The sequence below is a fragment of the Alosa sapidissima genome, chromosome 9 (assembly GCF_018492685.1).
Source record: "Alosa sapidissima isolate fAloSap1 chromosome 9, fAloSap1.pri, whole genome shotgun sequence".
NCBI lineage: Eukaryota > Metazoa > Chordata > Actinopteri > Clupeiformes > Clupeidae > Alosa > Alosa sapidissima.
This window is the reverse complement of record NC_055965.1, coordinates 25,322,825-25,337,031: the sequence shown is the minus strand read 5'-3', so window position 1 is coordinate 25,337,031 and position 14,207 is coordinate 25,322,825. Positions and strand designations below refer to the sequence as shown.

At 41.9% G+C, this 14,207-nt stretch overlaps 1 protein-coding gene and 1 pseudogene across 4 annotated transcripts in view; both read right to left on the bottom strand.

The window, feature by feature from the left end:
- The window catches only part of b3gntl1 (UDP-GlcNAc:betaGal beta-1,3-N-acetylglucosaminyltransferase-like 1), a 63,733-nt gene extending 52,170 nt beyond the window's left edge, over positions 1-11,563 (bottom strand). The window contains exons 1-4 of one of the 4 annotated variants that reach the window (XM_042105220.1): positions 11,447-11,563; positions 10,892-11,047; positions 8,987-9,103; positions 3,993-4,092 (exon numbers count right to left, since the gene is read on the bottom strand). In XM_042105220.1, the coding sequence (XP_041961154.1) occupies positions 3,993-4,092; positions 8,987-9,103; positions 10,892-11,047 (373 nt within the window). In that variant the 5' untranslated portion in view covers positions 11,447-11,563. Of the gene's footprint in view, positions 1-3,992; positions 4,093-8,986; positions 9,104-10,891; positions 11,048-11,446 lie in introns of those variants that run through there. The other 3 variants (XM_042105221.1, XM_042105222.1, XM_042105224.1) reach the window with 3 other exon arrangements.
- Positions 3,736-3,878, bottom strand: LOC121719866 (annotated as a pseudogene).
- Positions 11,564-14,207: the final 2,644 nt, after the last annotated feature.

Below are 14,207 nucleotides of genomic sequence, written 5' to 3'. Positions count from 1 at the left end.
CACACACACACACACACACAGAGAGAGAGAGAGAGAGAGGGCAAAAGATAAAAAAGAGAGAAAGAAAAAGAGAGCAAGACAGAGAAAAAGAGAGAGAGAGAGAGAGAGAGAGACCGAATAAGAAACCCACCTAGAGAACAAGACAGAGTTTAATAATTAGCACTAACACTAAATCTAAGGCTTAGATGGGCTGTGTGTGTGTGTGTGTGTGTGTGTGTGTGTGTGTGTGTGTCTTAGATTCAAAGAGCACATGTGTTTTCATGCCAGTTTGAAGACTGAGTAGTCAGGCCAGATCCTGGTAAATGTGCTTGCCGATTCATTTTGTAAAAATATTTTTTCATTGCCGGTTCAGATGGACACATCTGCTACATACATATTACCTCAGTCATACATTAGAGTTTAATTGTGCAGTATTTGCGATCGGAGAAGTTATTCTAATTTTATGTGAATGAATTTTTTTTTTTTTAACAGTCCAGATTATGGAAAATACTTCAATGTACACATCATGTCACAATATCACAACCATGTTTTGTCCCACGATGGTCTTGGACTCCTCAGCAAAGTCCAGAAGGTCATTCTCATCCAGCAGCAGCAGCAGCAGCAGCCGTCCTTGCCCCCCCCCCCCCCCCCCCCCCGACATATTTATCAGTAGCCCTCAGGAAAACACTACGATCTCATGGCACACAACCAGAGGAAGCTCACAGAAGGTATTATTCATTCAATATTTTAATGAGAACAATATCTTCCGTCTTCTGCCTAAAGGGACTTTGGATTTATGAATTTGGTCACACAGACTATCTACAGATGCTCAGATCGTTGGCAAACTATCTGTTATCACTCTGTTAAAAGGCCCTTCTGACACTCCAGTCATTTCTTCGCCGATTTCTCACTTTTGTTGTCGCATTTTTTTCTCTACCCCTACAGCTTTGGGGTGCATATTTCACAACAGTCTCTTTGGTCTTTCTCTCTGCCATGACGAACATCTAAAAAATTAAGCCATCTACAGTAATAGCCAGCCGGCTAATTGGGCTTGAGGGTGGAGTGTGTATGTCCAGAGAATTTTAAGCATTTCGTGTTTCTCGCTCATTCTCGCTTCTCACAGGACTTCCTGTGCTAGCATTGATTTTATTTTGATTTTTAAAGAATTAAAATATAAAAAGCGTATTATAAAAATTCTTATATTTTGACATGTAAGCTCTACATGCATTTCATGTGTGTGTAGGGCAGACTGTCCTGAATCTGGCAATACAATTGCCATGTTGGAGGGATACTCTGGGGCTGAGCAATTTACAGAAATATGTGGTGTGTGATTTAAGGAAATAAATGCCATTTTTTTTAGTGATGAAAAATTACCTTTCTGCGCTCCATATCTGTGACACGAACTGATCTGACCTGACTTGACCCGAGTTTGCGTGTTAGCCTGTGTGTGCCTATGGTGTATGCACTCATAATGATTCTCAACTTTTTACTGGATTGCAAGTAAAGGCAAAAAAGGTGTTTCTTTGTTGAACAAATTGGGATGCAATGTGAGCCTTGAATTGGATGCCATGCAGGAATTTGCTAGGATCTCAAAACCGGATTATGAACATGCTTTGCCATAGAGAAACACAAGATAGCGCTGGATTATAAACATGCTTTGCCACAAAACAGACAAAAACGTGGGGTAAGTCCAGCTATATGAAGTTATTATTTTGCTGTCACTTCATCTGTTTTATAACCCAGAAGGATGTACTTGGTGATATCAAATGATAGCTCTGTGTCTCCTCTTTCATCTGACATGCGTGGCATATCTATCCGATCACGGGTCCGCGAGTAATTCAAACAAGAGTAATGGGTGTGCAGCGTTGCTTTGTGTACATTATTATCATTATTTGTGACGTTATTATTTTGCAGTCACTTCGTCTGTTTTTATAAGCTAGAAGGTACATCGATGGTACCAATGGATAGCCCTGTGTCTCCTCTTTCCTCTGATTTGGTTGCCATATCTATACGATCATGCAAGTAATTCAAACGAGAGTAATGGGTGCGCAGGTTAACGCAGAGAAGTATAGACTTTAAATATGATGCAATTTGATTTAATTTGATATTATTTTTTAATTTTCATACTTGATCTTACAGATCGTGAGTCTCGTTGGAAAGCCCCACTTCTGCAATGTCACTCAATAAAGGTTTCATCTCGCTGCAATGAACAGTTCCGGAGCAATGTAACAGAGAAGAAAGGGTGTGTTTTTTGACGCACTTTGCGTCAATCGGGTTCTAAGGGTTAACCATCACAATGGTTTCTAAACTGTTTTATTAAGTTGAAAATGTTGCTTGGGGGGCCTTTAACAATAATTTACGGTTAGGCTCAATGTTAGGGGTTAGATATGATTATGGAAATGTTCAGTAATTGTTCAAATAATGAACTTGAATCTTCACGGATTATTTGATCTGGGGGTGGACTATACAAGTTACTAAGTTTGTATCTCCTACTTTCTTTTTCCTGCTTGACCCTACCCTGATACCCAGACCCCCCCCCCCCACCACCACCACCACCACCACCACACGTACACACGCACGCACACACTCCTAATGTGAATGACTGGGTGTCTGGTGAGACTCCCGAGATATCGGATGGACCGGCCATTCAGGCGCTACGCCGGGATTTACACCTTCAGACAATGACAGGGTGGAATGTCCAAGAGCTCAGGTCGCAGGTGTATGAGTTTCTGTGCGTGTGTGTGTGTGTGTGTGTGTGTCTGTGAGAGAGAGTGTGTGTGTGTGTGTGTGTGTGTGTGTGTGTGTGTGAGAGAAAGAAGGGAATTTGTATCTTGTGTAGTCTGTGTGAGTCTGTGTAGAGGGAGGGCAGTATCTTTGTGTCTGTATGTATGTATGTATGTATGTATGTATGTACAAAAGTGTGTGTGTGTGTGTCTGTGTGTCTCACTCTGTGATGATGAAAGAGTGGTATGTTAGACACGGTATGCATGGACAATATCAAGTGGCTTTCACATCAAAACCACAGGAGAGCAAGAAGATAAGTCAAGTAACTGTCACACTGTGTGTGTGTGTGTGTGTGTGTTTAAAATCCTTCAGGATAATGTACATGCACCATTATCAAACAGTGACGACAGGAATGTACCGGACTGACATAAATCAAACCAAACACACATGCGCACACACACACAGAGAGAGAGAGAGAGAGAGAGAAAGAGAGAGAGAGAGAGAGAGAGGGACCTGCTATGCTGATATCACCTTCAAGGTGTAGACAGACCCCTTCACAGAACCAAGAATAAAACAGCAGACCCTCTTGCTTTCAACACACACACACACACACACACACAAAATAGTCTAACCGGAGAGAAAGAGACCTTTACACATACAAACACAGACACAAATCAGTGTGAATGTGCAGTTGATTATAACACTGAATATAAAGTATTGATAGGTCATATAACTAAATGTACCATTAAAATAAGTAGGAACTCTTTAAAAAGTTGACACAATCCTGATGTTTGTTAGTATAAGTAGTATAAGTACTCTTTTGATCTTGTGAGGGAAATTTGGTCTCTGCATTTATCCCAATCCGTGAATTAGTGAAACACACTCAGCACACAGTGGACACACAGTGAGGTGAAGCACGCACTAATACCGACGCAGTGAGCTGCCTGCTACAGCGGTGCTCAACCACTTCCCCTGCCCACATTTTTCCTACTGGTCGAGGATCGAACCGGCAAACCTTTCGGCTACAAGCCCGAAGCCCTAACCAGTAGGCTACGGCTGCCCAAAAAAAATTGTGCAGTCGAGATTCCCACATTTGAGGAATTCGCAGGGATCAGCACGACCGGCTGTGCAATGGCCGAGCCTCGACCTGGGAAAACAACCTTCTAGGCTATTGTTAGGTTAAGGTGAGGCTACTGTTTTGTGTGTTTTGTTGCTATTATGATGTATATCTGAAAACACACACACACACACAAACAAACACACACACACACACACACACACACACTAACCTCCTTTTGGTTTGTTAGAGTCATGACCAGATATCACCATGGCGATCCCCCGCTTCCGAAACCTCTCCCTCCAACTCGCAATGAGTGCTCTGGAGTTATCCTGCCAGAACACAAAAAAAACAAACAAACAAATAAACAAATAAATAAATAAACAGTTAACCACTACCATCCAGGACAGCAACATTGTTTTTCCACAACAGATGCATGTTCCCAAATTCAGGAAGCTGGATACAATCAAACTGTTAAATACAATCACATTACAATCATATTGTCCTACTTACACAATAAGAAGAGAATGATTAGAGGTCCACAAAGAGAAGAAAAGATTCAAAGGAACACGATACATGTCTTCTACCTTAAAATAACGGCTTCAAACTCATTTCCATGCTACATATTACGGAGAATGAAGTCTCTACATTGCCAGTGCACACCCAGAACGCTTGATATTACACTATGTAACGTTGTTGATAGGGTAAGAACGCTTGATATTACACTATGTAACATTGTTGATAGGGTAAGAACTAGGGATGTCCCGATCCGATATTTGGATCGGATCGGCCGCCGATATTAGCAAAAAAATGCATATCAATATGGGATCAGCCTGCACGGGAAAATCCCGATCTGGACTCCCGATCCAGTTTGTTTTCAAAACTCCGCTCCGTGTTTTCCAGCGCACCGATGTAGGTCATTCATTCCAGTTTTTTTCAGCTTTTCCCCCTAAATCCGGTCTGCGTATCTAGCGCACACCTAGCGACCTGTCCAGCATCCCACTTGTCTGTGCATGTCCCACTAAGAATTTAAAGTTATCAAGCAAACATTTCATGTCACAGTTGAATTAATATAGCCTAATGTTAACCGCGACCGCGAGTGTCCACGAGACCCTCTTACATTATTAAGGCTCTTATGCATGTTGCTGCTGACAGCTTTGCCTGTCTAACGAATGTTATCTCCGCGATTTAAGATGGTTTGTGTAATGTATAGGCACGGCACGCACTTTAATTTCCCTATTTTTACAATCGGCTAGCCTAACAAACGCATTTCATTTCAAAAAGCAACCTGGTCAATCACTAACAACTAAGTGCACCTAGGCCTACAACTCTACACATCCAAAAGTGTAGAAGCTTCCAGTAGGCTATCTTAACTTTTTTTTTACTATTTAGTCTGTGCATAGGCGCAGCCTACGACAATGTGAATTAGTGACAGCTGTTGTCGCGGTAAACTTAAGCTCCTGTCTCTACATAGTGCAGATAGGCCTACTTGCTATGTTGCTTGATTTTCTGTAATAAATGCAGCCTGTAGCCTAGGTTACTTCAGCAAACCCAGGCCAGTTGTGGCATCAGTTTCACTTTTTAGTGCATTCTCACTTATCATTGATGAGCACAGGAGCAGTCTGACACCTGAGCATGGTGAAATGATCATTATGCTCAGACTGCAGCCAGGGCAAACAGTAGAAATTGAAGGGAGTGTGGAGATAGAGATGGAGCAGTAAAGTGTGGTGGAGATAGCAATACTGTAGAAGGCGTGACAGTTATTTGGGTTGTTATAGCCAATTCAGTGTGTGTGTGGTAATTTGATTATTTTCTACTCAGGTTTTGTGTAGCTTTTATATATAATTTTATATTGTTTACAATATTGGTTACACTGATGGCTTTTTTAAGCCTTGGTTTACACTCTTGAGCAGAGCACTGATGCCAATTCGGTTAATTGACTATTTATTTTCTACTCAGCTTTACTGTGTGTTTTGCTTTTTTTATACAGTTTACAATATTGTTTGCACTGATGGCTTTTTAAGCCTTGGTTTACACTCTTGCTGTTCAAGAGCAGAGCATCGATGCCAATTCAGTTTGTGTGGTTATTTATAGTGGATGGAATCCACTATCTTGAAATCTCCTGGCTTCTTCTTATTATTATTATAGTGGATGGAATCCACTATCTTGAAATCTCCCGGCTTCTTCTTATTATAACCTTTTTTTCTTTTTACCTTTTCAACAATTAATGCAACTCTAACCGCTTAACGTACAGACATGTTGAAATAACCGTTCTGAAGGTCTGGAGTAGGGCAAGAGAGTTATTTTATCAGATTTGTAAAAAAGTTTATACTTTTTGAGAAATAAGGGATTAAAAATGGTAAAAAGCTCATTTTTCCCCCATAGACTTCAAAGGCTATGATGTCATAATGGCCTAAAGGCAGCTGCGCTTGTTAAGCTCCCAGAGAAGTTCCCGGGCTAATTAGAACACTGGCAAAGGTGTCACCTGTGAATTCAACTGTCTCAGCTTCTAATGCATACAATCTGGTGCTCCCTAAAACTACACATCCCGTAATTAACAGTAGCGTTCTCCTTGCCTCATTTACTCCTACCGATTCTACAGGCACTGCTGCTGTCAAGCATCCTCTTGAAGAAAGTAAAGAAACAAACGACGACGAAACGGACATTTTCCTACCACACCCAATGTAAGTTATAATTATTTGTGTTTTGTATTTGAATGGAGTGTGTGAAGTCTGTTTAAAACGACTCGGCTAATCAAGTAAGAAGTAAGCAAGCAAGCTGGCGTTAGCTTTAAACTTCTAGCTTAGCAACATAGTAAGTTCATGTTTCTAGGTTCGCGGTTGTGTGCAGTGGAGGCGGGTAGCAGCTAGCTAAGCACTCAAATTGCCAGACAGCCAGCCGCCTTTCGTAGCGATAGCTGGCCTGACGAGGGAAATGGCAAACAATCACTGGCTGAAACTTAGCCTTCATTTTGAACTAAGTTTGTATGAGTGGCTCAATGAGTTAAATCTCCAGTTACAAGGCTAAGACAAGCACCTACCTCACCTAGCAGATCTAAGATTACTGCATTTACCAAAAAACTTGAGGTATGGGACAGGCGCCTCGATCGCGACAGTATTATGCCTTTGAGAATCTGAGTGAAATCACTGAAACGTCTGATTCGGGAGCCACTGTAGGCCTACATCACATCCCTGCAAAGTTTATTTAAAAAATATTTTCCAACCAGCAGTGATCCATTTAATGCAGCATGTTGGTATTTCATTGAATATATTGTACAAAGCTGTAAAATATTGGCCTATGCTTCCTAATATGTTGTTGGAAAACAGAAATATGTGTGTTTAATTTACAATGGCACATTATGTATTTATTTATTATATCTGCAGCACCAGCTGATTTTAACTCTGCTGCCGAGGATATATTTGGAACTTGTCATTATTTCAATAAATTTGACAATTTTAAGGTGGACCTACAACTTTCTTAGAGCGATGAGGGACAGGTGGGGTTTAAAAATGCCCCCTTGATCTAAGTGGGGAATGAAAGAAAAAGTTTGAGAACCACTGGCATAAAATAACTTAATTGTAGGCTTAGCTGTTAGTTTGTTGCTCAGTTGAACATATTTATCTAACAGCTGCCCCCCCCCCCCCTTCTATTTCTGTTAGGTGCCGCTTCACTCTGCTACTGCTATGGATGGCAGGAAAACACAGTACACATGAATTTCTAGATGAAGAGTGAATAAATGCACTTGCTTAACTGATAACAAGTTGTCAACGGTTATTTATGCAAGCTTGTGTAGCCTAAACAAGACATACCTAGGCCTAGCCAAATTTATCCTGGCTGTAGATAAAGCAGGATATGAATTTCCCAATATTTTGCCAGGCGAATAGTGGTTTACTGAGGTTTAATATCAATTGAAATAGCACTGAAATCACGTTGATCTTTAGTTTGGTTGTAATTTCAACATTGTTTCAATATTAATTTTAGTGGAAATACCATTGAAATCCGTTTGATCTGTAGTTAGAATTTCAACATTGCTTTAATATTAATTAAGGGTGCAAAAGTGATGTAGAATAAATGTTGCAGTGCGACGTTGATTCAATTATTTTAACGTTGACAAAGTAATTGTTAGCTGGCTGCAGAATGAGCAGTCATCAACACCAACTGAAAGCCCCGTTTTGCAGGTATAGTAGTCTTGCACTGCATACTCTGAATTACATTTTCCAAAGGCCAGCTTTCATGCTTGTGTCACAACTTCAGAACGGCTTGACGCACATGCTTCAAATTTGGTGTGAACATTTGTATGGACTCAATGATGAAGTCACATGTCAAGGCCAAACCCACCTTGAGTGTGATATCTCAAGAATGCCTGACGCACAAGGTTTTTTGGTACAAGGGTTTGTATGAACGCAAAGATTAAGTGATTCAATTTTTTTTTTCAGGAATCTCCCCACCAACATTAACCCAGCAGCTTTCCATCCACTATTGTAATTCCTCTGGCATTACATTTCTAGTTGACTATTTATTAATTTGTATATTTTGTGTTTATTTAACCCGGTTAAGAATAAACAGGTCAGCTTCTCATTACCAACCATTGTGGATTATTCAAAATAACCTAATTAAGTTGGCTAGTTGTTCTTAAGAGTAAAACCCTTTTCAACATGAGTATAACAACAAAATAAGTAAATATCTTTAATCTTTAATACATGCTTGGATCGGCCGGTATCGGTATCGGCCGATGCTAAAAGCTACAATATCGGTATCGGATCAGAAGTGCAAAAAGCTGGATCAGGACATCCCTAGTAAGAACGCTTGATATTACAATATGTAACATTGTTGATGGAGTAAGAACGCTTGATAGTACACTATGTAACGTTGTTGATCGAGTAAGAACGCTTGATATTACACTATGTAACATTGTTGATCAAGTAAGAACGCTTGATATTACACTATGTAACATTGGTGATCGGGTAGCAACGCTTGATATTACACTATGTAACGTTGTTTATCGTGTAGGAACATGACCAGGAACATGGCCAGTCAGTTTATGACAAACTGGGTACCATCTTAGTGCTAAAATTGTGCTGAATATTGACACCAAAGGGCATAGAGGTAAATGTGTCCTGTGTTCCTTTAATTGGTTAAGAAAAAGCAAAGGGCAGAATAACAACAGGTGAGAGAAGACGACGATGAAGAACAGGGAGCACATGAGGAAGAGGAGGATGAGGATACCGTGCTGGCGTCATCAAACACGGACAGCTCCATGGTGCCGGTGAAGTCCTGATTCAGGACGGCCTCCAGACACTCCTCCAACCAGCAAGAGGCGTTATACACAGGCATGATGACTGACTGCACACACACACACACACACACACACACACACACACACACACAGACAGAGAGAGATTACTTCAAAGAAAAAGCACAATCATTGACTACTGATAGTTGTGAACATGGAGGTGTGTTTGTGTGAATGTGTGTGTGTGTCTCTTTCTGTTTTATTTCGGGGAGGGGGTCAGCATAACTACATATTTACCACTATGAATTTCACATCAAATAACTGTGGGATCTACTAGGAACACTGCCTATTTGAAAGGTAACCAGTGACTTAGGCGACTTTGTAGCAAAACACCCTAACAAAATAAGTCCCAAACCATATTCAACACAGTAAGTGTGGAGAGGGAGAAAGACACAGAGAGAGAAAGAGAGAGAGAGAACAGGGGAGGCCCTACTAGACTGTAGGCTACTTCGGCCAAAGTCTTCGGGGGTCCATGAAACTTCCATCTTTAATGAGCACCCAACACTCCTTTTAGAGGAGGCCCACCGCCCGCCCTCAAGGGTCTGAACTCACCGGCCACATGTAACCGAGCCTCCCGCCGCTTCCCCTGACTGCCTGCCAACTGACGTTTTATCTCAGGCTCTGCGCACGCAGATTAGCCTACACTAAACTGATGTGGCGAAGCAGCCGTCACCCTGTGCCAAAGAGTGCATCTAAATTATACATGTCCTTTCTCTTCGGATTCCCGCCGGAAGCCCAGACGTCTGACAGCACGCTTCTGGATGCAGAAAAAAAGGGGGGGCGAAATTCGACAGGGTATAGATTTCAAAAAGCGATAAGATCTTACTAGGTTTCAAAGGCCTCAGACCTAATGGGGTTTCTGGCAAGAGGTCAGGCCGGGCATGGTTATTCTAACCTGATTTTCGCCAGATGAATTTCGCTCCGCCTAGCTCCGCCTAGCTCCACTCACATCCATCTGGGATCGGTTCCGTTGAGAGTGATTTCAGCACAAGATTGTATGGTAGAGCCAATCAGGACGCAGTGCGGGAGTTTCATAGATGTGACGTAGCGTAGAAGCAAAGTCCTTTTAGGCAAGTCCCTTCACTCAGCAACCATATTGCAACGCTTTTTGGGCACTCATTGGGCATCCGTTTCGGCAGAAATGCACGTGCGCAAGGCTTCACAACACCAATCTTGCGCCAGCGGCGAGATCACAACACATGATTGGCAGGATGTCTCCACAACACACCACATGTATTCACAACACAGCATATGATTGGTTCAATGTATTCACATGTCGACGTTTTGCCGCAGAAGGGGTGTGATACTGTATGTGTAGACAACTGCCATATTGGCTTTACAAACTAACCCCATGCATTTCTATGGAGGATTTTTTGAGTGCTGTCTCCTCATTAGAAAGTCTCTGGTAGAAGCGACTGTGAGACTGTTCTCAGCGTCACAGGTTGGCTTCAATGTGAGTGGTTGAAGCAGCATGTCAATAGATGACGGACAAGTGGCTTATCCAATCTTACGCAAGGATTTTTTAATAAGTCCCAGCCTTCTGAAGCACCACTCCAATGGATCAATCCCAGATGGATGAGTGGAGCTAGGCGGAACAAAATTCATCTGGTGAGAGTCAGGTTATGGTTATTCCCCACTCACCATGCTTGTTAGAGCTGCATTTCTGTTATTCTCCTAAGGAGCCAGCCTGTGTGTTTAGGCTAAGGTAGTTTTATTACTCCGCTGTTTTTCCCTGTGCTAACTGATCTGACCTATCAGTTGGGTAGTGGACCTACAATGCCCCTCCTTCTGGGGTCTAAGCTGACAACAGAAGTCTGAAGGCAGTCGAGTCTGTTTACCACTTCAATGTTGACGCCCTCTGTCGTCTCCTGGCTGCCCGTGGACGAGGCTTTGTCCTCGGCCACCTGCACCTGAGATTCCCTGGTGCAGACACGCTTCGCTGAAACACATTCTGCGGCATGTTCGCGCGTTTCATTGACTGGTCTGCCGTTCATCTGTTTGCACATAACAATAATCTGTTCAGCTATCAGCATATAGGCTAATAGCAAAATCATAGCCTACATATATGTGACGAATCTGTGTAAAGTTAAGGTTAGCCAACTAGGCTACACGCTACAAGCACGTGAAAACCACGAGGAGTTTCTGAATGACAAACTAAGCTATCCTTAGTTATAATGATATATTTGCGTGACACATTCGGCTATTTTACAAAGCCTGTGCAGAGTTAATATATAGTTAAGACTCGGAGGAGGAGGGTAAGTTATGTATGTAAGTACAAGCAAGCCAGCAGACACTCATAGCAATAACAACTGCACGTGTAGAACAGTCGTTCACATTATTGCAAAATTGAAGCAACGCATTATGAGCTCCACATACTATGTAGATAACAGTACCTTATCATGACACTGTTAACGTGGCAATTGTTATAAAACGTAGACGGTGTTGTTGGTAAAACTAGGCTACGTAAAGTCTTCCGATAGTCAACAAACCATGTGCTTCCGCGTTTACCGCCAGCTGAGATGCTGATTGGTCAACGGAAAACACGGATCTGATATGGATTGGTTATTGCTATATGTCAGTCAAATTACGTTCTAACTGTCCGCCTAGTGTCCACAAGGGCAACAGGGAGAAATTTCAATTTCCCTTTGAAAACATACAAATGATTTTGCGAAATAGATCAGTGTATGAGGTAATAGTTATCAAATGAAATATAAGCATACCACATGTCATACTTTCCCTTCTTCAATTAATTTATATTTTGATAATTTGAAAGTGTCACATCCAAAGAAAATTCTAAATTACACGAAAGGCCCTCTGAGTATAAACTGGAGATCAAATTAATGTTTTGATGACGCATTGTTGTGTCGGTTTGGTCTACAGATCATGACCATTTTTGGAATTTCCACAACCTAATGTCAACCTGAGGTTGAAATCTCAACCAAGATGATCCTACAGCAAATCAGCAAATCTGTGAAAAAGCGGTGCTAAAAACAGCCTCCCTTCGAAATCCACTGAGTGCACACTACTGATAAAAAGAAAAATGTATGCACTCGAACACCATGATACTGTAATTCCTGTTGGATAAAGCTATCTAGAAACAATAAGGTTGAGGCTCTCAGTCATGAAGGAGAAGCAACCACACAATGAGAACAGATAAGTTGAATTCTCCTTGTGGCTCACTATTACTGTAAAGGTGTTATTTGTTATTTTATTTGGCGTTAAGGAAATGGTATACTCCTCCGTCACATTTGAGCGTGTCGAAGGCATCATCCAAGAGCCATTATGTTTACTAACCAACAACTAACAACAACCAACAAACACAACCATTAAACAAAACCAAGAATGAATGATACCCAACTTTTGCTGCTGTTGTTGTTGTAGTTTTTGTTATTTTATGTATTGGCCCAGGCCACGTTGAAGAGACGGAGGAAGCCAGTGTGTTGACGTGTTTCAGAGTGAACAAACCGAGTTAATGGGTTACAGCAGAGCTCAGGGATTCATTTGTGTTGTGTGAGTGATGGTGATGTGCCCAGACTTGGATGGGGACATAAAACAAAGAGTGGGAAAGATTATTTATGCTCAGTCAGAAGAGAGTTATGGGGGGGGGGGGGGGGGGGGTAAAGAGAGAGAGAGAGAGAGAGAGAGAGAGCATCTGGCCTCTCTGCTTCCAACACTATGAAGTCACTTACAGAGAAAAAAGAGAAGTGACTGAAAGACAGAAGTGTAAAAAGGGGGGAGTGAGAGAGAAGGAATGATAGAGGGAGAGAGGGGGAGTGAGAGAGAAAGTGGGAGAAAGTAGAGGGAATGAAAGAGAGAGAGAGTGGGAAATAATAGAGAGAAAGAGGGAGAGAGTGGGGAGAGGCATGTTAACTAGAATTGAGATATCAAGAATTTTGCAGTGCAGTGAAGAGACAAATCGTGCGCCATTAGAATATGAGCTGATCCAGAACATATCATGACAAATACCTGTGACATTAACCAGACCTATAGAGGGGGTGGCTTACACATGATTATACATGTCATTTGGAGAGATATAGAGATGTGAACTGAAGAGTATGGAAATCTAGTGGAAGGAGATAAGTAAGGAGTGGAGATAAAATGGCTACAAAAACAGAACAAGTACGCATGTGACCCCCCCCCCCCCAATATCCCCAACCCCTACCCAATATGGCTCCATACGCACATTACACTACAGCACATTCAGATGTGTACATGCTGCACGTCAGGCTTACCCTTTTACATACACACACACACACACTTTCTCTATGTTATGTATGTATCTTGCATATACTGTAACCAGCTTTGTTTATTTTATTTATTTTATACTGTAACCAGCTTTGTTTATTTTTATTTTTATTTACCTGGCGATGAAAACAATTCTGATTCTGAGAGATAGGCTTGGTTGAATGAGTGTCGTGATGGATGAGGGTAAAAGTGAGTTAGAGAGAGAGAGATGAGAGAGAGAGAGAGAAAGGTTTGGAGTGTTGTGGTGGATGAATGTAAGATAGACAGAGGTATAGAGAGAGAGAGAAAGGTTTGGAGTGTTGTGGTGGATGAAGGTAAGATACACAGAGGTATATATATATATAGAGAGAGAGGGGTATAGAGAGTGAGAAAGAGGGGCGAGATGAATGGATGTTGTAACATTGTGATGGGTGAGGGTCCGGCCTGCCGTCAAACATTCCACATCTCCAGTAATCCCCGGAGCTCTCGCCAACGCAAACAAGACTTCCACACTGATTAAGAGTCCCTGCTGCCCCATACCTTAGAGCGGAAGCACAGACTGGGGCAGGCCATAACTCATGATATAAGTATGGGGGGGATAGAGAGAGAGAAGGAGAGGGCGGTAGAGAGAGAGAGAGAAGGATGAGAGGGTGAGATAGAAGGGATGAGAGAGAGAGAGAAAAAAGAAAGAAAAGACTTACTGCGAGATATTAACTGAGCAAGAACTACAACATGAAGCTGACAGACAGAGAAAGAGGGAGGGAGGGAGAGAGAAGGAGGGAGAGAGAGAGAAGGAGGGAGAGAGAGGGAAGGAGGTAGGGAAGCAAAAGAGAGTGAGAGAGAGAAAGAGAGAGAGAGAGAGAGAAAGAGACCGATAAAAGTATAGAGGTGAAATAACTCACAGATAAAAGGCTTACTGGGGGAAAGTGC